The sequence below is a fragment of the Passer montanus genome, unplaced genomic scaffold, assembly GCF_014805655.1.
Source record: "Passer montanus isolate IOZ18808 unplaced genomic scaffold, ASM1480565v1 scaffold100, whole genome shotgun sequence".
NCBI lineage: Eukaryota > Metazoa > Chordata > Aves > Passeriformes > Passeridae > Passer > Passer montanus.
Genome location: NW_024356506.1, coordinates 45,097 through 67,054, shown reverse-complemented (window position 1 = coordinate 67,054; position 21,958 = coordinate 45,097). Strand labels below are relative to the sequence as shown.

Genomic DNA, 21,958 nt, shown 5'->3' with positions numbered 1-21,958 from the left:
CCCATTAGGACACACACAGATCCATAGGGATTTGGGTCCATGGAAACATGTGAATCCATAGGGACATGGGTCCATGGGGACACACACCCCGATACACAGGGACTTGGGTCCATGGGGATGCAGATTCAGGGATCCTTAAAGCTTTGGGTCCATGGAAACACACGTGAATCCACAGGGATTTGGGTCCATGGAAACACACATGCATCCGTAGGGATTTGGGTCCACGGAAAGACATGTGAACCCATTAGAATTCAGGTCCATTAGGATACACACAGGTCCATTGGGATTTGGGTCTATGGAGACACACACTCCAAGATCCATAGAGCTTTGGGACAGTGGAAACACACGTGAATCCACAGGGATTTGGATCCATGGAAACACCTGTGAATCCATAGGGATTTGGGTCCATGAGAACACACACAGGATCCATAGGGCTTTGTGAAACACATGTGAATCCATTGGGATTTGGGTCCATGAAAACACATGTGAATCCGTAGGGATTTGGGTCTGTGGAATCACATGTGAATCCATTGGGATTTGGGTCTATGGGGACACACACTCCAGGATCCACAGGCCTTTGGGACCATGGAAACACATGTGAATCCATTGGGATTTGGGTCCATGGGGACACACACTCCAGGATCCATAGGGCTTTGGGTCCATGGAAATACACACGAATCCGCAGGGATTTGGGTCCATGGAAAGACCCATTGGAATCTGGGTCCATTAGGATACAGACAAGTCCATGGGGATTTGGATCCATGGAGACACACACTACAGGATCCATAAGGCTTTGGGAGCGTGGAAACACGCAAATCCACAGGGATTCAGGCCCATGGAAAGACCCATTAGAACTTGGGTCCATTAGGATACACATGTGAATCCACAGGGGTTTGGGTCCATGGGAACACACACTCCAGGATCCATAGGGCTTTGAGACCGTGGAAACACACGTGAATTCCAAAGGATTTGGGTCCATGAAAGCACATGTGAATCCATAGGGATTTGGGTCCATGAGGACACACACTCCAGGATCCACAGGGCTTTGGGACCGTGGAAACACACGCGAATTCCAAAGGATTTGGCTCCATGGAAACATTCCCTCCCCGCCGCCCCTCACGCAGCTCCCGCCTTCCCCTCAGGCCGGCCGTCAGGGGGCGGGGCCTACTGTGGCGACACGCCCCCTCCCCCTCGTTATTATTCCGCCCCTTCACTCCTATTGGTCTTCCGCCTCTCCCTGCCGCTCGCCATTGGCTGGCGGGCCGCGCGCGCGCTCGGACGCGGAAGTGCCGGGGCCGGAGCGGCGGCGGAGACGGTGAGGGGAGGGGGGAGGGGTCGAGCCCAAACCCCGCTGAGGGCTCTGGGAACAGGGATTTATTCCCAGAAATCGGAGAAAATTGGGAATATTTTGGTTTAAATACCCGCGTTGCACTTGGGTTGGATGAGGAGGAGGGTTTATTGCTGTGTTTCCGCGAGGAAAATGGTTTATTTGGCGGATTTGGTGAGGAAATTAGTTCATTCTTGTTTGTTTTTGTGAGGAAAGCTGTTTATTCTTGGGGTTTGGCGGATAAAATTGTTTATACTCTATTATTTTAATGAGAAAAAGGGTCTGTTCCGGAGTTTTGATGAGTAAAATAAATTAGTTTTGTTTTTTTGAAAATGAGGAACATGATTTATTCATACTTTTTTATGAAGAAAGTAGTTTATTTTTGTGTTTTTCTTGAGAAAAACAGCTCATTTTTGGCTTTTTAGAAGAAAATTGTTTATTTGTGGGGTTTTTATGAGGAAATTGATTATTCTTGGAGGGTTTTGATGAGGAAAATGGTTTATTCTTGGGGTTTGATGGATAAAATGTTTATCCTTGCTTTTTGATGAGGAAAGTTGTTTGGTCTTGCGGGTTTTGTGATAAAAATTGTATTTATTTTTTGCTTTTTATGAGGAAAACTTTATTTAAGTGGTTTATTCTGGAGCTTTCATGAGGAAAATGGGCTTGATGAGGAAAATTTATTCTTGGGTATTTGTACAAGAAAATTTACTCTTGGGGTTTTGTTTAATTTAATTATTATTGGGAATTGAATGAGAAAAAGCAATTTATTTTGGGCTTTTAGTGAGGAAAATGGTTTATTTAGAATTTTTTTTATTCACCCTTCATGCTGAAACAAAAGCTTTTGGATCCTGATTTTCCATGGAATCATCAAAGGAGAAAATAGGAGAGGATAAAAAAGTTGAATTCAGTGACTGGATTTTAATTACTACTGGAATTTAAATATTAGAATGTGGATTTAACTGGAATCCCACCAGTCAGATTAACCTACTGGAATTTTAACTACAAGAATTTTCACTTGTCAGAATTCAACTAAAAAAAACCCCACCAAAGTACATTCCTGATTCCAAATACTTGTGTTTCTTTTAATATAAATTATATAATAAATAAATATTTGCTAGGAAAGCTGCAGATCTTTAGTACCTCAAGGGGTGATTTCCATATGTTCTGAATGAATATTCAAAATATTCATGAATATTCATGAGATGTAGGAGCAGGAATCCCTTTTCCAAGGAATTTTAAAAGGCAGGATTGATCCTTTGCCTCATTCCTGGGAGTAAGGAAAGAAAACACGGAATTTAATGAAGCTGGATGGTGTCAGAACAGGTTGGACCAGCTGGAGCAGCCTCTCCATCCCTGGAATTATTCCAGGTGTTGCTGGACGGAGCTTGGATCAACCTGGGATAGGGAAAATGTTGTGGAATGAGATGATCTTTAATGATCCTCCCAACCCAAACCATTCCATGTTTTTGGGTTTTTTTTTTGGTGAAATCTCATCCTGGGAGGGTTTAGTGGAGAAGTCAGAGCCGGGCTTTTCCCATGGAAGCACAGTGAGGGAAGAGGGATGAGCAGGAACGTGGGAAACCGGGTTAGATGGAATTTTGAGTCACCACTTGAGGGTGATTAAACACCTGGAAAAAGGGAGCAGGGAAGCTTTGGGAGGCACTCAAACTCACCTGGGCGAGGCTTTGAGCGCGGGGCCGGGCCCCAAACCTCTTCCAAGCCCCGGATCCTTCGGGAATTCTTCGCCAACACTCACAAATCTCCATTGCTGTGACTCTCCCAACCCCAGGGGAATCTGCCATGTCCAACCTCCCTCCTCTGGCAGCAGACAGGAATTGTTTCTACATCCTGACAGAGGACTGTGCCTACGGAAACAAATACTTCCAAGCTGGGAACTTGTGCTTCTGCAGCGAGAGGAGCTACCTAAGGAATTTCTCCCAGGATGGGCCTCCAGCTTGCTTCCTGAAGGTTGTCATGCTGGACGACAGCTCCACGGTCACCATCAACCTGGAAATCCTGCAGCCCGTGCGCCAGGAAGCTGCTGGATTCCTGCTGGCCATCGGGAGCCACAGCGAGCGCTTGGATTTTTTCCTGGAGAGGCTGAGCCTGGAAGGAGCTCTCCGAGCCGTGCCGGGTCAAAGTGTCATGGTGGAGGTGGACAGGGAGTTTTTCCCGGGAATCGTGCGCTACATCGGGAGCATCTACAAGCCCAGCTTGGCTGCGCTGACTCCGGTGTTTTTCGGGGTGGAATTGCAGGTAAGGGGGACCCAAAGCAGAGAATTCCTCGTTTTTTCCGTGGAATTTCTGTGTGTGACATCCCTTCCTGGCGTGTTTTCAGGGAGAGGGGGAAAACAGAGGGAGAAGCGACGGGTCCTACCACGGCACCGAGTACTTCAAGTGCAAGAGGAACTGTGGGATCTTCCTGCCCTTCAGCAAAATCCAGTTTATTCCCACATCAGGCAACGATTATGGGAAGCAAAAGCCGGGAAAACAGGACACGGAGGAGGAGGAGGTTCCCGTGAAGGTGGGACACGCCGTCAGTTTCTTTGTGGATGAGATCCCCACCAAAGGAATTGCCATGGCAGTTTACAGGGAAGGGAGCCAGTGGTTTGTGAAGGTTTGCCCGGTAAGAGCAGTTTTTCCATGGGGTTTTTTGGGATTTTAAAGAAAAAAAAAATCACATTATGGTTGGACGTGAAAGAGAAGTAGAAGGAATATCCAAAAGGGATGTGAGATTCCGTGCAAACTTTGTTTAAAAAAAATCCTTTATATTCCAATGTTTAACTGATGGGTTTTTCCCTAGCTGATGGATTTTTCACTCCTTTCAGGAAGAAGAAGGAACGACTGACATTTTCAGGGAAATCCCCATGGATTCTGTTGTGAAGGAGAGCTTGCAAAGTAGGTGATCTTTGGATGTGTCTCTCCTGATCCTGTTCTGGGGGAGTTTGGAATTTATTCCCTCTCTGCAGGTACTGAGGAGCTGAAATCCCAATAAAACCCAATAAAAGCTTGTCCTAATGGACTGGGATTTATGGAAAAATCTCAACTTCCACACAAAGCTAAAGCTGAATCCCATTTGTCAGGAAGGAGAGGCTGACGGTAGCAGAGAATTCCCTCAGGGAAGAGGCACCACTGGTTAAAAACTCTTTAATTCAGCTCTAAAAGATGGAGCAGAAGCTTCATCCTGGTGGGAAAGGCTCAGGTGCCAGCAGCAATGGTGGGAATTGTTGGACAAGACAAGGAATTGGTAGAAAAAATTAGGAAATAACCCCCCTGCTGCCATTTCAATAGCTTGGGAAGGGCTGGATTAGCTCCAGGGCCAGCCAGAGGTTGGAATGTGAAGCTTTGAGCAGGGAAACAAGGAGCAGGATCATTCCCTCTCCTCCTGTCAGACCAGCTTGGACACACTGGGAATTACACCTTGTGTCCCTGGTTCTCAATTTCCTGCGTGTGTGTGTAGCCTGGAATTTCCAAAATAGACCTGGAATTAGATCCAGAGGATCCAATCCCCAGCTCTCCTGATGTTTTGTGTTGCCCATCAGGTTTTTTCCCAACGTTCAACTCCAGCATGGACTTTGGAAAACCAAACCAAATGAAACAAGAGATCAGCGAGAGCAGCGAGGAGGGGGAAGGAGGGAATTCACCCCTGGAAGTGAATTCCATGGTCCAGATTACCTTGGACAAGGGGAATCAGGTTTCAGGAATCATCCGCTGGTTGGGCTACCTGCCCCAAATCAAGGACAAAATGGCTGGAGTTGAACTGGTGAGGCTGGAAAGTTGGGAAAGGACCTGGGAGGGGCTGGTGGCCGTGGCTGAATGTGGAGGGTGGAATTTTGGGATCCCCAGGTAAAAGATATTGAGGAGCTGGGAAGAGTCTGGAGCAGCTGGGAGGGCTCATCCTGGAGAAATGGAGGCTCAGGGAGAACCTTCTGGATCCCTACAATTCCCTAACAGGAGGGTGGGGCCAGGTGGGAATTGGGCTCTGCTCACAGGGAACAAGGGACAGAACGACAGGAAGCAGCCTCAAACTGCTCCAGTGGGCGTTTAGGTTGGATATTGGCAAAATTCCTTTATGGATGGGGCTGTCCAGCCCTAGCACAGCTGCCCAGGGCAGGGGTGAGGTCCCCATCCCTGTGGATGTGACTATGGATGGGGTTATCCAGCCCTAGCACAGCTGCCCAGGGCAGGGGTGAGGTCCCCATCCCTGTGGATGTGACACTTGGGGACACGATCACGGTGGCCTCGGCAGCACTGCATAGCTAGACTGGATCTCAGACCTCTTTTCCACCCGTAATTCCATGAATCCCGCTCTCGGGCTCGTCTCTGGTGCTGTTTTCCCAGGATGAAGACAAGGGGGTCACAGCTGGAGAGTGGCTGGGCAAATCCTACTTCCACTGCGCCCCGAAGCGCGGCCTCTTCGTGAGGCTGAATTCCTGCCAGCCCGACGCGCGCTTCCAGAGCTTTCCCAGCTCTGGCCTGTCCCTCGGGGATTACAGTGAGTCGTCTGGGAAGCAGGAAAACAGGGAAAGGATGGGAAAAGGATATGGAAAAAACCCCGTGGACAACGTTTTTTCCCTTCCTTCAAGTATTGTTTTTTGGTGTTTATCCCACACCACATCTTTGGCTGGATTAACTCAGTCCTAGAGGTCTTTTCCAACCTAAATGATTCCTTAGGGGATATCCCTCAAGTCTGAAATATTGTGGTTTATGAAAAGCTGGATTGAGAAGCCACCTTAGGTCTGAGAGTTTTGAGGCATTAGGGAAGGGCAGAGTTCACCCAGATGAGAAGGTGAAGGCAATTCCTTTTCTTGCAGGAGGACAAGAAGTTCTTCCAGAGTGTCCAGAGAGTTTTCCTCCCCTCAGGAATGAGGCAGCAGTCTGTGTTCTCCAAGGGCGAATGAAGGGCATCCAAGGCCATTGTAATTCCTGCTACATGGATGCAGCTCTCTTCAGGTAAGGACCTGCTTGCGGGGTGCAGGCTCCTTAAATGAGTGGCTTTTTAATTAAGCTAAGCCCCAAATTGCAGGATTTCCCTGGATTTTCAAGGTGGCTGGAAGTTTACCTGGTGTAGAGCAAGTAACTCTATGGAGATGCAACCTCCATGGTGCTTTTGGATCTCCTTCCCAAATGCAGCAGGTTTTTCCAGCCCTGAAGACCCCCTGTACCCCTGTGTCTGTCATTCAGGGTGCTGAGAGCTCGTAATTTTCTGGATTTGGACTGTGCTGACTCTGTCCCTGGAAGTTCTGGCTGGAGTCATTCCAAAGAACCCACCCAGGAGGTCCCAACTTCCCTGCTTGGAGAGGAAAAGGCTCAGTGGTGCCCTTCCCTGAGCAGTTTTGGCTGCAAAGTAGGAATTTCCTTCTCCCTGAGCTGTTCCCTTGCTTTATCCCAGTGTTCATTGTTCCAGATGTGCCTCACTGTGCAGATGTGCTTCCCTCACCTCCCCGTAATTCCATGCATGGATTGTTGGGCATCAAAACCATTGACTGTCACCAGCCACCACATTTTGGTTCCAGCTGTTGCTTCCAAGCCCTCAAACTCAAACCCATCCCACTCTTCCCACAGCCTCTTCTCCTGTACCTCCGTGCTGGACTCCATGCTCTTCATGCCCTTCCCACTGTGTGACAGGAATGTCCAGGGAATTCTGCGGGATGAGATTGTCAATCCCCTCCGTAGGTGAGTGTAGGGAATGCTGGAATTTGTCCCATTTGCCTTCGTCCCTTCCCTGCTGCCCTAAAGGTGGCACCTGGCACTGAGGGAAACCTGGCAGCCACATCCAAAGGTGTTCAGGACAAGGAGGAATGGTTTTAAACTGACAGAGCATGGATTGAGATGGGATATTGGAAAGGAATTTTCCATGTGAGGGTGGTGAGGGGCTGGAATGGAATTCCCAGAGAAGCTGTGGCTGCCCCATCCCTGGAAGGGCCCCAAGCCGGGTTGGATGGGGCTTGGAGCAACCTGGTGTGGTTGGTGGCCCATGGCAGGGGGTTGAACTGGATGAAGATCCCTTCCAAGGCCAGCCATTCCATGATTTCCCTCACCTGCAGCTGGTTGTTGTTCCCAGGACTGGCTTTGTCAGGGCCAGCAGTGTGATGCACCTGCGGGAGCAGCTCACGGACAAGGGCCAGTGCTCCAGCTTCACCAACGCTGAGAAAGGTGAGGAGCTCCCTGGGGCCTTTCCCCAGCTGCTTCCCTGTGGTTTGCCTCGTCCAGGCACCAGGTGGCAAATTCCCTTTGTGCTTCTCCCAGGAATGTGCTTTAATTAGGTGCCGATGTTAATTGGTGTAAAAATTCACTTGTAAAATTCTTTCAGCTTTTAAATCTCTCTCTGTACCCTCAGAGCCCCTTCCAGTGCCTAAAGGGGCTCCAGGTGAGCTGGAGAAAGATTTTGGACAAGATATGGAGGGACAGGACACAGGGAATGGCTTCCCACTGCCAGAGAGCAGGGATAGATGGAATACTGGGAAGGAATTCTTCCCTGTCAGGGTAGTGAGGAGCTGAATGGAATTCCCAGAGGAGCTGTGGCTGCCCTATTCCTGGAATTGTCCATGTTCTGTGAGGCTTGGAGCAACCTGGCACAGTGGAAGGTGTCCCTGCCCATGCCAACAGCTGTAATTCCATGATCTTGAAGGTCGTGTTGGGTGAGGCTTGGAGCAACCTGGCACAGTGGAAGGTGTCCCTGCCCATGCCAACAGCTGTAATTCCATGATCTTGAAGGTCGTTTCCCACCCAAACCACCCTAGAATTCCATGGAAGTGCAGTCTCTGAAGGCTGCTTGGCATTTTCCGTGTTCCCTTTGGGATTTTTGCCTTAACCATGTGCTCTCAGCCATTATCCCAATTATACCCTAACCTGAAGAGGAAATTCCAGGCCCCTGGAATGCTGGCTCAGGTTTACCTGGGAGGTTTTGGATGCAATGGGACAAGGCAGTTCCTGGCATGGTCTGATCCATCCTTTCCTCTCACTTTCCAGATCCTGAGGAGTTCCTCAATCTCATAATGCAGCAGATCCTGGGAATTGAGCCACTATTGAAACTCCAGTAAGTTTCCATAGCTGATGGATACAATTCCCAGGGCTCATTGATTTTCCACCTCAGAATCCCTGAGTGGCTGGGGGTCACTCGTCCCTTTCCCACCAAAGTTTTTTGGAATCACAGCTCCGAGTTTTCCGCAGCTCCTTAGGAACAGACTCTGATCCTGCTCATTGTGATCTTGCCATCTGGGCAGAGACACTTCTCAGCCCTCCCTGGAGGGTGCTGCCTTCAGAAAATCGGGATAAAACCCTTGTGCCATCCTCAGGGAGAGTGAGAAGGGGTTTGAGAAAGGTGATGTCTGACTTTGGAGCAGATCCAGCAGTATCCAACAGCCTTTGGATGAATTTGGGATGTGTCCAGGCTGCCAAGCTGGCTCAGCTCCCACAGCCTCTCAAAACAGGCAGCCCGTGGATGCAGTCCCAGTTTTTTGGGGACTCTACAAAGAGGATGAGAGGCTGGAGGAAGCCAAAAATAACTGTGCTGTTTGTGAGCACAGAAAGGGAATTGTTGGATTTCTGTGCTCCTTTGTGGATCGTGGAGTGCTGGGAAAGGCTGAGCACAAAGAGGACTCTGTGCTGCAGCTCCCCTGCACGGGGTCATCCCAAGGAAATCCTTTCCCTGCTTTCTTTAGGGATTCTGGGAGTTCTGCACACAACTCACCTTGAGTTTGGCTTTTTGGGTGCGTTTTTTAATTAATCCTTCATCGAAGCATCCGTTTGTCAATTTAAATACTAAATCTACTAATGCTAAATTATATTTTAGATTTATAATGAGGGGAAATGGAATTTTGCTTACAGGATGTGCTGCTTCAAAGGGATAATGAGGCCAAAATCCCTACTTATCTACTGCTCCCCTGGCATGAATTTGGTATTTTTGGGTGGAAAAATGGCTTTGTGTTGCACCAAACCACCCTCAGTGCCTTGAGCCCAGGAGCCCTCCCAGGACAAACTTTGGGAAATTCCAATTTTTGTGTCACCACATCCCCAATCCCATGAGCTCTCCTTGCAGGTCAGGAGGCCAGGAGCAGGAATGTTACTGCTACCAGATATTTATGGACAAACAGGAGGATTTGGTGGTTCCCGACGTGCAGCAGTTGGTGGAACGCTCCTTCCTGTCCTCAGATCTGAAGCTGGTGGAGGTGAGTCCAGTTTCCTTCTGCTTTCCTGCTTTTCTTGCTTCCCAAAATACCTGTGGGGCCTTGGATGTTTTATATCCAACACTGAATCCAGGCATGACTTAGTAAAAGGCCTCTGCTTTCCCTGTTTCCCTTTTGTCCTGTGAATAATGACAGCAAAAAAAATCTCTGGGATTTGGCAGATTTTGGCAGGGTGACTCCTTTCCTTTTTTTTTTTTTTTTCCCCAGATCCCATCTTGCTTCATTATCCAAATGCCACGTTTTGGGAAGGAATATAAAATGTTCAGCAAAATCATCCCTTCCTTGGAGCTGGATATAACAGATCTGCTGCTGGACAGTGAGTGATGATGACGGGCTGTGAGCAACCAGCTCTGGGCTCTCTGGGGTGTGATTCTTCTTCCCTGAGTCTCAGTTTTGGCAGGACAAGCTGGATTTTAGGTGGGATCTGGAGGAGACACTCCCTCTGAGCTCTGTTTCCCTGGCAGGTCCCAGGGAATGCTGCCTGTGTGGGGATGTTGCCACTCTGGAATGCTCGGAGTGTTTCAAGGACAAAGTGTTCGCAGCCACGGGCCTGAAGCAGTTCTGCAGCTCCTGCTCCAGACAGGTATTCCATGGCTATTCCCAAAACCCACCTTGGGAGCTGTCAGAGGGATGAACCCTGCCAAAATCCCCACATTTTCCTGGCTGTTCCTGCAGCTGCTCAGCCCTTTCCTGAGGGTCATTCCCACCAGGAGCCAGAGGTTGTGAGCCCTCTGCTTACACAGAGCCTAAATAATAATGGAATCATGGAAAAACTTGGATTGGAAAGGACCTTGAAGCTCATTCCAGTTCCACCCCCTGGATGCTGCTCAGTATCCCAGGTTGCTCCAAGCTCTGTCCTACCTGGCCTTGGACCATTCCAGGGATGGGACATCCACAGCTTCCCTGGACAACCTGTTCCAAAAAATAAGGCGTAATCCTGCAGGAACTGAGTGCTGATCCCTCCCTGCTCCTTCTCCATGAGCATTTCCACAGTTTCTGCCTCTTGCAGGGTGGCAAGCTCCCATTTCCTGCTGCCAGGCTGTTCCCACAACACCATTCCCAGGCAAGCAGGGAGCTTGGGAATAATATCAGCAGGGAATAAACTGGGAATCTGCCCTTCCTGTCTGGCCAGGGCCACTTCTGCCAACGCCACCCTGTCCCCTCTCCCCAGGTTCACTCCCACCGAAGCCGCAGAGCGCACAAACCCAGGAGGCTGCACATTCCAGAGGAATTCCAGGGCTGCCAGCAGGTGCCACGGGAGAAGCTGGAGCTGTTTGCAGTGCTCTGCATCGAGACCAGTCACTACGTGTCCTTCGTGAAATACGGCCCTGGCAGCGAGCACTGGATGTTCTTCGACAGCATGGCCGACCGGCACGGTGAGGGACTGGGAATGGCATCTGGGAATGGCATCTGGGAAGCTGCCTGGGCCTGCTCAGCCCACCTTTTCCTCTCAAGTTCCCCTGTTTAGGTTTTTTCTGGATTTGGATTTCCTTTAATTGGATTCCCAAGGGGTTTTTTAACAGGTGGTTCCAGCTTCTGGTTATGGTCAGGCAAGGGATTTGGGATCCTATCCTAGCTTGTGGGCACAGATGGCTTCTCCTGTCCTTCCCCGCTGTGCTTTTATCACTGAATCATGGAATGGTTTGGGTTGGAAGGGATCTTAAAACTCATCCAGTTCCAACCCCTGCCACGGGCACCTTCCACTATCCCAAGTTGCTCCAAGCCTCATCCAGCCTGGACTTGGACAATTCCAGGGATGGGGCAGCCACAGCTCCTCTGGAAATTCCATTCCAGCCCCTCACCACCCTCCCAAGGAAGAATTCCTTCCCAATGTCCCATCCATCCCTGCCCTCTGGCAGTGGGAAGCCATTCCCTGTGTCCTGTCCCTCCATATCTTATCCAAAATCCTTCTCCAGCTCTCCAGCAGCCCCTTTAGCTTGGATGATATCCCCTCATCCAGCCTCTTCCAGTGCTTTTGGCCTCCACATCTCCCAGCTGAGGCTCTGCGTGACTCTCGAGTGTGCTGGGATCTGCTGGAGCTGTAGGAACCCATCCCTTTGGGATCTGGTTTGGGATTTCTCCCCTCCTTTCCAAACCTCAGGTGGCGAAAACGGCTTCAACATTCCCACGGTGACGCTGTGCCCAGAAGTTGCCAAATACCTGGACTTGCCCCTGGCTGTGCTGGCCCTGGAGCAGCCCAGGGACATGGATGGGGTGGCCAAACGCCTCTTTTGTGATGCCTACATGTACCTGTACCAGAGCAGGAAAATGGCACTGTACAAGTGACACCATCCCATGGCACGGAGCAACGTCAGGAACGGGAGCCTGGATCATCCCAGGAGGTGGAAGCAGCCAAGTCTGGGTGTTCTTCTCCCCTCTTCTCGCCTCTCTTGGTGTCAAATTATCCAAGTCAGGCTGGGTTTGTTAAATCCTGGCTTTATCTAGTGGTTGTTGGTCCTTGGGCACAGCTGGACTTGGAATTATTGATGCTCAAGTTCATTCTTATTCCCCACATTCCACAATTCTCCCTCTCTGGGTACTCTGGAGCATCCCCACATCCTTGTTTCCCTGATTCCCTCCAAAGCTGGGGACCAGCAGAAATCAAAAAACAAGGAATTATCCACAGCTTTACCAAGAAACCACAACTTTTCCTAAAACACCCTCACCTGGATTTGTGCAGTGAGGAAAATCAGGTCAGGATTGGTTTTCCTCACCTGTGTTCCTCAATTCCCTGCACTTCCCTTATCCAGCACTAACTGGCACTTTTACCCACCATCCTTTATTTCCAGTCATGGATATCCTGAGCTGAAGCTATGCTTTAAAAGTAGATATTTTTCCAAGAACAAAACTGGAAGGAGGATGGGAGCAGAGGAGCAACATCTGGGCTCCTGCTGCTTCCTCTTTCTGGCAAAATCTGCACAGGATTCAGTGTTACACCCTCACTTTTAGCACTTTCTGTCCTATCTTTGCATCCACTTCCAAGTTCTGGGGTCAAATACCAGAATTCCAAGGGCAAAAATAGAAAAAAAAAAAAAAAAAAAAAAAAAAAACAAAGAGCACTCTGGGATTTTAATCTGGAGGGTTTAGGGTTTGGGTGGGAACTGGTGTTCCTTCAGTTAAATAAATTTGTAAACTTGGGGGTTCCCTGCTATGAAGTTGAGTCAGTGGGATGCCCAAATCCCACAAAAACCTCAAGGAAAGCATCCAGGAGTCCCAGATGTGCAGGTTTAACCCTGTTCCTGCTTTTTCCCCCCCGCTCTTTAATGCAGAGTGGAATAATTTTAACAAAGCCTGGAGCTTTGGATAGGTCCTGATGGATTGGGATGTGTGGTTTGGGATCTTTCTGGTATTCCAAGTGTTGCCAGTAGGTCCTGGAGGGATTCTCTGATAGGTCACACCTGGAACACTGGGTCCACTTTGGAGCTCCCCAAATCCAAGGAAAAACCAGAGAGATGATGAAGGGACTGGAGTATCTCCTATGAGGAGAGGCTGAGGGGGCTGGAATTGCCCAGCCTGGAGAAGAAAAGGCTGAGGAAATCTCCTCAGTATCCATAAATACCTGAGGAGAAAGTGCAGAGACACCCAGGAGCTTCTCTGCCCACCAAAATGGTTCCTAAACATCAGGAATTGCATCCTCTCCGTGAGGGTGACAAATGTTGGCACAGGTCACTCTCCTTGTTCTTCATTCCTCCTCTCCCAAAAACTCAGGAAAATCTCTACTCAGGTACAATGGACTCCTTATCTTTGGTGCTTTGCTTAAAAAAAAAAAAATCTAATTTTTAGCAAACTGATCCTGGATTTCCTGGAGTTTGTTTTTTTTCCTGTCTTAAAATGGGATGCAGTGCTGTTGGAATTCCCAGAAATCCAACACCATCAGGCCATGCTTTGTTAAACTCTTAATTGTTTTCTTCCCTGTAATTTCTGCTAAGATCCAAACCATGGAGGGAAGAATGGACAGCAAAGCCACAGGTTTGATCCCTGGGGATTTCCCTCTCACCTTCCCATTCCCAATGGAGCTCCAAAGGGTTTTTCACTGGAATTAGGGTCAGAGCCACGGTGGGAAAAGGCCTTTATTTTAAATTGTTTGCTTAGTCTGAAGCTCAGTGTGGGTTAGAGCCACGTTTCCTTTGGGAACAGGGGTTAGAGAGTGCAGGTGGCAACCTGGAGCTGGGATCATCCTGGAGCCGGGATCAACCCTGGAGCTGGGATCAAACCTGGAGCCAGGATCAATCCTGGAGCCGGGATCATCCTGGAGCTGGGATCAAACCTGTAGCCAGGATCAAACCTGGAGCCGGGATCAACCCTGGAGCTGGGATCAACCCTGGAGCCAGCTTCCACATCCCAGGGAATTTGGCCAGAATGGAAAGAGTTGGAATGTGGCCACAGAGATGAAGCTTGGAATTGCCAAAGCAAAGAGTGTCTGCCATGGGTTGTCCCATGTCACCCTTGTGGTGGCACTCCAGACTTTGTTTCGGTGCCACCAAGGAGCTCCAGGGCTGGCAGGGCGACCAAGTTGGACACAGGAGTGGCAGGGCCACCAAGATAAGGCACAGGGCTGGCAGGGCCACCAAGGAAGGCACAGGGATGGCAGGGCCACCAAGCTTGGCACAGGACTGTCACTTCCAGGTGATGCAGGGACAGCTCTGCCTTCCCCATCCCTGTGTTCCCATCTTCCCTACTGGGACCCCAAGTTCCTGCAGGTTTCTCGGGTTAGCACCCGAGGCAGAGTCTAAATTAGAGCCGTTAATTCCTAACGAGGCACCTGGGCTTCCCGAAAAAGAGCGGAGCAGGAGCTGGGGATGAGCAGGGCCCCCCTCAGAGGCTGCCTTGGCGTAGCTCCAGGAAGAGCTGGTGCAGCCTTTCCGTCACGGCCACCTGGGAATGGCAACAAGAGGGGTCAGGGAGCAGCTCCGTGGTGGCTTTGCTCAGGCCACCGAATCCAGTGGCGTTCCCAGGCGTGTGCTGGTGGGATGTGGGAAGTGCTGGACATACCGGGTAGGGCTGCGGCTCGTGGAGCCGGCGGTGAGCGGGGCTGAGCAGGCTGAGGGACGCCTGGGCGTGGGTCCTCACCTCGGGCAGGCTGGGCAGGGGCTCACACACCTGCAAGGATGGAGATCCACGTGGGAAGATCCATGTGGGAAGCCGCCACCCCAGCACCAATCCCAAAACCAGGTTGGCACCAGAGTTGTTGGCGCGTCTCAGAAGCCACCGCTGCCCTTGATCCATCCCCCAGCGTGGAAAAGGAGATCTCCCAGGAGATTGGGACCACCCCTGACCTGGCCATCCCTGAAGTAGGTGCGGTGGAGGGGCTCCACGGTGGTGGGAATGACCTTGGTGGTCTCCTCGAGCCGCCCCAGGACACGGATCCCCAGCTCCTGCCCCGCGCTGGGCGACGGCTCCTCTTCCAGGGCCATGAGGTCCATGAAGGGGTGACCTGTGCCAGGAGGACATCGGGGAGAGAGTTACGGAGCAGAGGATTCCCCCAGGACTCTGGGAAGGGTCTCCAGACTCACCAGCAGCATCATAGAGCCGGTAGATTGCCTTCATGCCCGGGATTGTCATCTTCTCCTCATCCTCCGTCAGCTTCAGGCACGGGGAGCCATTGACCTCCACCAGCTGTGGGAGAAGGGAAGGTGACACCGGCAGTTTATATACAGACACGAACGGAACGGGACCACACCTGAGTAGCATCGTGAGTTATTTAATTAAGAAGCATCAGTCTCATTACATGGCTATGGCAATGGATCGATGCGAGCAGCTCGCTATCCAGACAGAAGGCCGAGGAAACTTAATGTTGCAACATATTATAAGATAGTTTCTGTGAGATTTCCAACACTCTCTGTGCTTCTACTTCCTATTTCTCTCTCTTGTATGACAAAAGCTTCTTTGACTGTTTTGTTCATCATCCGTCGCACACACTGAAGTATGCAGGGGATTACTATCAACATCATTACTAAAACACCCAATTGTCAAATATTTCAGTTTTTGTATGCTTTTGTGAATGGATTCCAAATGATTGGACAGGTTCATACAACACAGTCTTTCAAATATACCTTTTTGCAACTTAGAAAGCCAAACTACATAGCTTTATTGTTCTATTTCTCATGTCTTCGCTACTGCTGATATCTCTTTTCTGCTGCTTTAGCATTTCACTATCCTTACTGTCTCTGAGGCCTTTCTTTTTCCCAGCTTTCCTAAAATCCTCTAATCCCATAGATTCCCACAGAAGGGAACCTGTGACCCCTCTGGGGAGGCAACTGATGCAAATCAGCTGAAAAAAGACCAAAAAACCCTAAAACAAACCCAAAGTTGGGCCTCCTGCCTGTGGAGAAATTGGGGATTCTGGTGGGAAAAGAATTTGCCATGACCCAACGCTGGCACCTGGAACTTCCCTATGTCCTGGGCTGATCCCACAGCGTGGGCAGCAGGAGAGGGGGGAATTCTGACCCTCTCAGGTGAGACCCCACCTGCAGAGCTGCTCCAGCCCTGGGGTCCAGCATCAGGAGGATGTGGAAATGCTGGAGCAGATCCAGAGGAGGCCATGGAAATGCTCCAAGAGCTGGAGTCCCTCTGCTCTGCAGCCAGGCTGGGAAAGCTGGGAATGTCCAGCCTGGAGAAGGCTCCAGGGAGACCTCAGAGCCCCTTCCAGTGCCTGAAGAGGCTCCAGGAGAGCTGGAGAGGGATTTGGGACGAGGGATGGAGGGACAGGACACAGGGAATTGCTTCCCACTTCCAAAATGCAACCTTCCAGGGTTGGATAGGATACTGGGAAGGAATTCCACTCTGTGAGGGTGGTGAGGAGCTGGAATGGAATTCCCAGAGAAGCTGTGGCTGCCCCATCCGTGAATGTGTCCCAGGCCAGGTTGGATGGGGCTTGGAGCAACCTGGGATAGTGGAAGGTGTCCCTGCCTGTGGTGGTGGAAGACCTTCAAAAATCCCTTCCAAGGCAAATTCTTTGGTGACTCTGTGACTCCAGAGGGGCTGGATGGCCATGGAGCAGGCGTGGACCACCTGGCAATGGTTCAGGGAGGACTGGGATATTTGGGATTTAGGCTGCCACCTTTACCTTGTAGACACAGCCCAGGGATGGCTGCAGGGGACACGTCACCAGGTTGGTCCCGATGCCGATCATGTCGATCTCGCTCCCCTGACAGAGAAGGCAGAGACCATCAACATCCCCGCCCTGCCAGCACCAGGGACAGCCCAGGTGACATCCCAGCACCGCCCAGGTGACATCCCATCCCTCCTCACCTCCCTCCTGAACTCCTCCAGGCTCTGCTCGCTGATGTCGTTGCTGACAGCGATAGGGATGGTCCCAAACCAGGGCACCTGGAAGCTGCAAGGAGCAGGATTTGGGAGGATCCATGGACCCAGAGCCATGAGGGCTCCCAAATCCTGGCAGGATGAGGGGCTTGGTGCAGGTGAGGATGACAGGGATCAGTGGCATCCACCCCAGAGCTGGCGTGGGACTCACTGAGCTCCGCAGGCTTGGAACACTCCCCGGATTTCCTTGGATTGCTGGGCCAGGTCCCCACTGTCCAGGCGCACTCCGATGGCCTGGTATCCCAGCTGGTGCAGTGCCAAGGCCACGGCACAGAAATTGGGCAAACCACTCCTGGCATGGGCAGGGAAAGCATTAAAGACAAGTGGAAAACGGATCCAGGGTGGATCCAGCATTATTTCCAAGCCCTGCATCGGCCAACATTCCTTCTTTAGGCCACCAGCGAGGAGGGACACATCCATCCCCTGTGCCACGGTGGCCGAGTCCTGGTGCCCTCACCTCCTGACACAATAGGTGTCCAGCAATCCCTGGAAGTCACATGGGAAGGTGACGGCGTAGGACACGAAGGCGGCCAGCTCGCCCTGGTTGGCCTTGCTGGGAGGGGTCTGGAGCAGGTCACAAACCCGCTGCAGCCAGGACACAGCCAGGCCTGCCAGATCCACGGGATCTCCTCCGGCCCGAGGCGGCAGCTCCTGCCAGGAGAACACGGGATTTGTACACCACGGCACCATCCAAGGTGCCAGGAGTGTGGGAACATGGGATTTGCACAGCCACGGCCCCATCCAAGGTGCCAGGAGGGTGGGAAATGGGATTTGCACAGCCACGGCCCCATCCAAGGTGCCAGGAGTGTGGGAATATGGGATTTGCACAGCCATGGCATCATCCAAGATGCCAGGAGTGTGGGAATATGGGATTTGCACAGCCATGGCATCATCCAAGATGCCAGAAGAGTGGGAACATGGGATTTGCACAGCCACGGCACCATCCAAGGTGCCAGGAGTGTGGGAAATGGGATTTGCACAGCCATGGCATCATCCAGGGTGCCAGGAGTGTGGGAACAGGTGGAGTGTTCCATTCCCCCTCCATCCTACTCAAATCCCTGTCTGCATTCCCATCCCTATCCCGCCCCTATCTCATCCCACATCCCATTCCCACCCCTATCCACATTCTCATTCCTATCTCCATCCAGCTTTACCCCAATTCCCATCACATCCCTATCCCATCTCCTCCCATCCCTATAACTCCGTACAAACCCCATCCCAATCACATCCCCATCCCATTTTCATCCACATCCCAACCCCACTCAATCCCAACCCATTCCCATCTCCATTCCTATCCCCCTCTACACCCCCAACCCCATGAGATCCCTATATCCCCACCTGCACTCCCAACCTTATCCTCATCCCACACCCATCCAATATTCATCTCCATTCCCATCCCATCCCCATCCCCATTCCCATCCCATTCCCATTCCCATTCCCATTCCAATCCCATCCATGGCCCTGCTCACCCGTGGCTGCACCTCCTCCAGGCACCTGAAGGACATGATGAAGGAGTGGGCGATGGTGCCGCGCACGGGAATTCCGTAGAGTTTTCCCGCCAGGATGTTGCTGGTGCAGTCGAAGCCTGCGAGGAGGGACAGGGGGGACACCCAGGTGATGGCAGGGCCGTGGTGGCACCGGGCGCTGTGGGGTGGCACTCACCCCCAATGTAGGAATATTTGGAGGCCGAGAGGGCTCCGTCCGGCCCCTGCGCGCGGCGGAGCCCCATCTCTATCAGCTTCACGTCCGGGCCAGCGAGCAGACGGAATCTGGCAGCGTTGGTGGCCACCAGGCTGGAGGACAAAAGGGGACAGGTCACGCAGAGCCAGCACAGCCGAAGGGAAAGGGGCTCTGGGACTCTCCCTGCTTGGATGAGGCAGGGATCACCGCGGGATTCGGTGGACAGGGATGTGGTGGGGTTGATCAAGGTGGGGGGACAGGGAGATCCTAAAGGTGACCTGTGGAGGAGCAGGACATCTCTCAGGAGAACCTGAGGGACCACAGGGTGGGCTGGACATGGGAAGCCCTCAGGAAAACTTAGGGGGACACTGGGACACCCTCCAATTCAACTGGCAGAATTCCAGCAGTTAAATCACAGTAGGGGACTTGTGGGGTCATGGCACCCCCAGAACTGGGGTGTCCCTGTAGATTTAGGGGTGCTGCACTCCCTTCCCTGCTCCCCTCCGTCTTCCAGGGGCTTTGGGATCATCCCCATGACAAAATACCTGGCGTAGTTGATCAGGCACAGCAAGGTGGTCTCCAGCAGCTGCACCACCAGGAGCGGCCCCTTCACCTGCAGGAACGGCACCTGTGGGAACAGCAGTGACATCCCGGTCCCCCTGGAGCAGGGAGGAGCTGGGAAAGGCAGGAATGGGGGTCCAGGGGATGCCAGAGCCAAGGAAAAGGGAAGGACTAGGCCTGGGAGAGGTGGGATGGTCAGGAAAGAGGTTGCAGGGGGATATTGGTGAAGGAAAAGGGGGTACAAGAGGATTTCAGTGCCAGGGAAGGGGGTGCAGGGGGATCCTATTGCCCAGGAATGAGGGTCCAGATTGTCCCTGTGCCCAGGAAAGGGGTTCCAGGGGTTCCCAGTGTGAAGGAAAAGGGGGTCACAATGTCACATTTTATGAAAAATCCTTTTGCCAGGATCTTTTCTCCTGAGAAGCTGGGAAGCTTCAGCTTCTCCCCTTTTTGCTGCTTTGGAATGTGATTTGGAGAATTGTTTACCCAGCGTGTGAAATTGTTTTTAGTTGATGACCAATGACAGCCACCGGTGTCAAGGCTGTGAGCAGTCACAAGATTTTATTATCATTCCTTTCTTTCTTTTCCTGCTTCTGATGGATCCTTTTTCTCTATTTAGTATAGTTTTAGTATAGCATTTTCATATAATATAATATAATATAATATTATAATATAATAAATCAGCCTTCTGAAACATGGAGTTTTGATTCTCATCTCTTCCACATCCTGGGACCCTCTAGCACAACCAAAGTCACAGGGTGGGGACACGAGGATGGCCAAGATGGGGGGTTCATAGTCCCAGGGTCAGGGAAAAGGGGGGCACTGGGAAAAGCAGCATTGGAGTTCCAGGGATCCCAGGCTCAAGGAAAAAGGGAGATCCGGAAGCCGGGAGAGATGGGATGGTCAGGAAAGAAGATGGAGGGGGGTCCCACCCTGGCGAAGATGACGGAGCCCTCGGGAATGGCGGTGACGGTCACCTCGGAGGCATCCAGGGTGGCCAGGTAGTCGAAGAAGGCGTCGTCGATGGTGCTGGGCAGGACGGAGCGCAGGTACGCGACGTCTGCGGGGACAGCGCGGTGACACCAGGGACGAGGGGCACACGGGGAGGTGGGGGGGACACCGAGCCTCCCCTGGACAGGTGAGTGACAGCAGGAGGGTGACAGCACCCCCAGCACGGAGTGTGACAGCGTGGGGTGGCCCATGTCCCCTCCGAGGGACATCTCTGGAGGGTGTCCCAGTGTCCTCCCCAAAGTTTCCCTCGGGGCTCTTTGTGTCCATTCCTGCCCTGTGTCCCCTGAAGGGTCTCCCTGTCCCCTAAGTTCCTCTGAGAGATGTCCCTGTCCCTTTATGAGTTGTCCTGATCCCCTACAGTCCCCCAGGGGGGTTCCCCTGTCCCCCAAGTCCCTCTGAGTGATGTTCCTGTCCCCATCAAGTCCTCTTGAGGGATTCCCGTCCTCCCCAAATCCCCCTGGGGGGGTTCCCCATCCCCAGATCGCTCTGAGAAATGTCTCTGCCCCCCTTAAGTCCCTCTGGATGCTGTCCCATCTCTCTCTCCCTGAGTTGCTCCCCATCCTCCTCCGGGGGGAATTTCCCTCCTTCCCCCGCGTCCCTCCCACCCTCCCCGCTATCCCTTCCTCATCCTCTGCCCTTTCCCCTCCTGTCCCCTGGAGCTGCTCCAAAACCTCCCTGGGAAGGTTCCCTTCTCCCTCTCCCTCCACCGCTCCTCCCGTCCCTTCCTCATCCTCCCCCCTGTCCCCTCGAGTTGTTCTTCCTCCTCCCTCCCCCTTAACCCTCTCCCGTCCCTTCCTCATCCTCTCCCGTCCCCTCGAGTTGTTTCTACTCTTCCCTCCCGCTTTAACTCTCTCCCGTCCCTTCCTCATCCTCCCCACTGTCCCATCCTGTCCCCACTATCCCTTTGAGTTGTTTCTCCTCCTCCCTTCCCCTTACCCCTCTCCCGTCCCTTCCTCATCCTCCCCACTGTCCCATCCTGTCCCCCTGAGTTGTTCCCCCTCCCTCCCCCTTAACCCTCTCCCGTCCCTTCCTCATCCTCTCCCCCGTCCCGCCCTGCCCTCTGGAGCTGCTCCCTATCCCCCAAAATCCCACTGGGACGCCGCCCCCTCGCCCACCGCTCCTCCCTACAACGTTGCCTCTCTGTCCCCGCCGTGTCCCCCGCTGTCACCACGCACCGGCAGCGGAGAAGCGGAAGGCTCGGAGCCCCCGCAGCCCCTCGGCCAGGCCGGCGCCGAGCGCGAAGGAGCCGCGGAAGGGAGGGCGGCGGAAGAAGAGTTCGGCGGCGGCCGGGGCGCGGTGTCGCCCGGCCCGCCAGTGCCCGTAGGCCATGGACACCTGGTACAGGTCCGCCAGCGGCGCCATGGCGGGGCGGGGACGAGGGGACAGGGGTGGGGACACGGGGAGGAGCGGGGGAATAGGAGGGATACGGAAGGGCGGGGTGGGGGCACGCGGGAACGGCGACACGGGACAGGGCTGGAGACACGGCGACACGGGGACAGGGCTGGCGACACGGGACAGGGCTGGAGACACGGGGACGCGGGGACGGCGACACGGGGACAGGGGGCGGCGGGGATGGCAGCACAAGGGGACACGGGACAGGGTCAGTGACACAGGACGCGGGGCAGCGGGGATGGCCAGCACAAGGGGGACACAGGGCAGGGTTGGTGACAGGGGGACACAGAGCAGCAGGGATGGCAGCACACGGGGGGACACGGGACAGGGTTGGTGACACAGGACGCGGGGATCGCAGCACAAGGGGGACATGGGGACTCGAGGCAGCAGGGATGGCAGCACAAGGGGACATGGGACAGGGTTGGCGACACAGGACGCGGGGATGGCAGCACAAAGGGGACACGGGACAGAGTTGGTC

The 21,958-nt window shown here is 52.7% G+C and overlaps 2 protein-coding genes across 5 annotated transcripts; one reads left to right on the top strand and one right to left on the bottom strand.

Moving 5' to 3' along the window:
• Window positions 1–1,244: 1,244 nt before the first annotated feature.
• LOC120504497 (ubiquitin carboxyl-terminal hydrolase CYLD-like) lies at window positions 1,245–13,307 on the top strand. 2 transcript variants are annotated; one of them, XM_039714015.1, is made up of 15 exons: window positions 1,245–1,315; window positions 3,117–3,583; window positions 3,666–3,953; window positions 4,156–4,225; window positions 4,870–5,090; window positions 5,669–5,822; window positions 6,142–6,280; window positions 6,893–7,003; window positions 7,392–7,483; window positions 8,300–8,366; window positions 9,369–9,498; window positions 9,724–9,832; window positions 9,981–10,099; window positions 10,688–10,892; window positions 11,618–13,307. In XM_039714015.1, exons 2-15 carry the CDS (start codon window positions 3,128–3,130, stop codon window positions 11,800–11,802), a joined length of 2,346 nt encoding a protein of 781 aa, XP_039569949.1. In that variant the 5' UTR covers window positions 1,245–1,315; window positions 3,117–3,127; the 3' UTR covers window positions 11,803–13,307. The 2 variants fall into 2 exon arrangements, with proteins under 2 accessions (XP_039569949.1, XP_039569956.1); XM_039714022.1 differs by lacking the exon at window positions 1,245–1,315 and adding an exon at window positions 1,348–1,501.
• A 261-nt stretch (window positions 13,308–13,568) lies between these two features.
• On the bottom strand, window positions 13,569–21,480 carry NAPRT (nicotinate phosphoribosyltransferase). 3 transcript variants are annotated; one of them, XR_005628050.1, is made up of 14 exons: window positions 21,264–21,479; window positions 20,010–20,137; window positions 19,065–19,147; window positions 18,502–18,632; window positions 18,309–18,424; window positions 17,297–17,490; window positions 16,991–17,131; window positions 16,768–16,852; window positions 16,583–16,663; window positions 15,030–15,132; window positions 14,793–14,950; window positions 14,509–14,616; window positions 13,802–14,391; window positions 13,569–13,712 (listed from the first exon to the last, which is right to left on the bottom strand). XR_005628050.1 is itself a non-coding variant. In XM_039714136.1 (13 exons), exons 1-13 carry the CDS (start codon window positions 21,448–21,450, stop codon window positions 14,332–14,334), a joined length of 1,530 nt encoding a protein of 509 aa, XP_039570070.1. In that variant the 5' UTR covers window positions 21,451–21,480; the 3' UTR covers window positions 13,569–14,331. The 3 variants fall into 3 exon arrangements, 2 of the variants coding, with proteins under 2 accessions (XP_039570070.1, XP_039570057.1); XM_039714136.1 differs by having other exon boundaries at window positions 13,569–14,391; window positions 20,055–20,137; window positions 21,264–21,480; XM_039714123.1 differs by having other exon boundaries at window positions 13,569–14,391.
• Window positions 21,481–21,958: the final 478 nt, after the last annotated feature.

Excerpts from the sequence above, each read along its gene's own strand:
- LOC120504497 (XM_039714015.1), top strand. The coding sequence starts at position 3,128 with ATGTCCAACCTCCCTCCTCTGGCAGCAGACAGGAATTGTTTCTACATC. Across the intron at positions 3,954-4,155 it reads GGTTTGTGAAGGTTTGCCCG|GAAGAAGAAGGAACGACTGA; the intron begins GTAAGAGCAGTT and ends CACTCCTTTCAG. Across the intron at positions 5,091-5,668 it reads AAATGGCTGGAGTTGAACTG|GATGAAGACAAGGGGGTCAC; the intron begins GTGAGGCTGGAA and ends CTGTTTTCCCAG.
- NAPRT (XM_039714123.1), bottom strand. The coding sequence starts at position 21,450 with ATGGCGCCGCTGGCGGACCTGTACCAGGTGTCCATGGCCTACGGGCAC. Across the intron at positions 19,148-20,009 it reads GCTCCGTCATCTTCGCCAGG|GTGCCGTTCCTGCAGGTGAA; the intron begins GTGGGACCCCCC and ends CTGTTCCCACAG. Across the intron at positions 17,491-18,308 it reads TGGAGGAGGTGCAGCCACGG|GAGCTGCCGCCTCGGGCCGG; the intron begins GTGAGCAGGGCC and ends TTCTCCTGGCAG.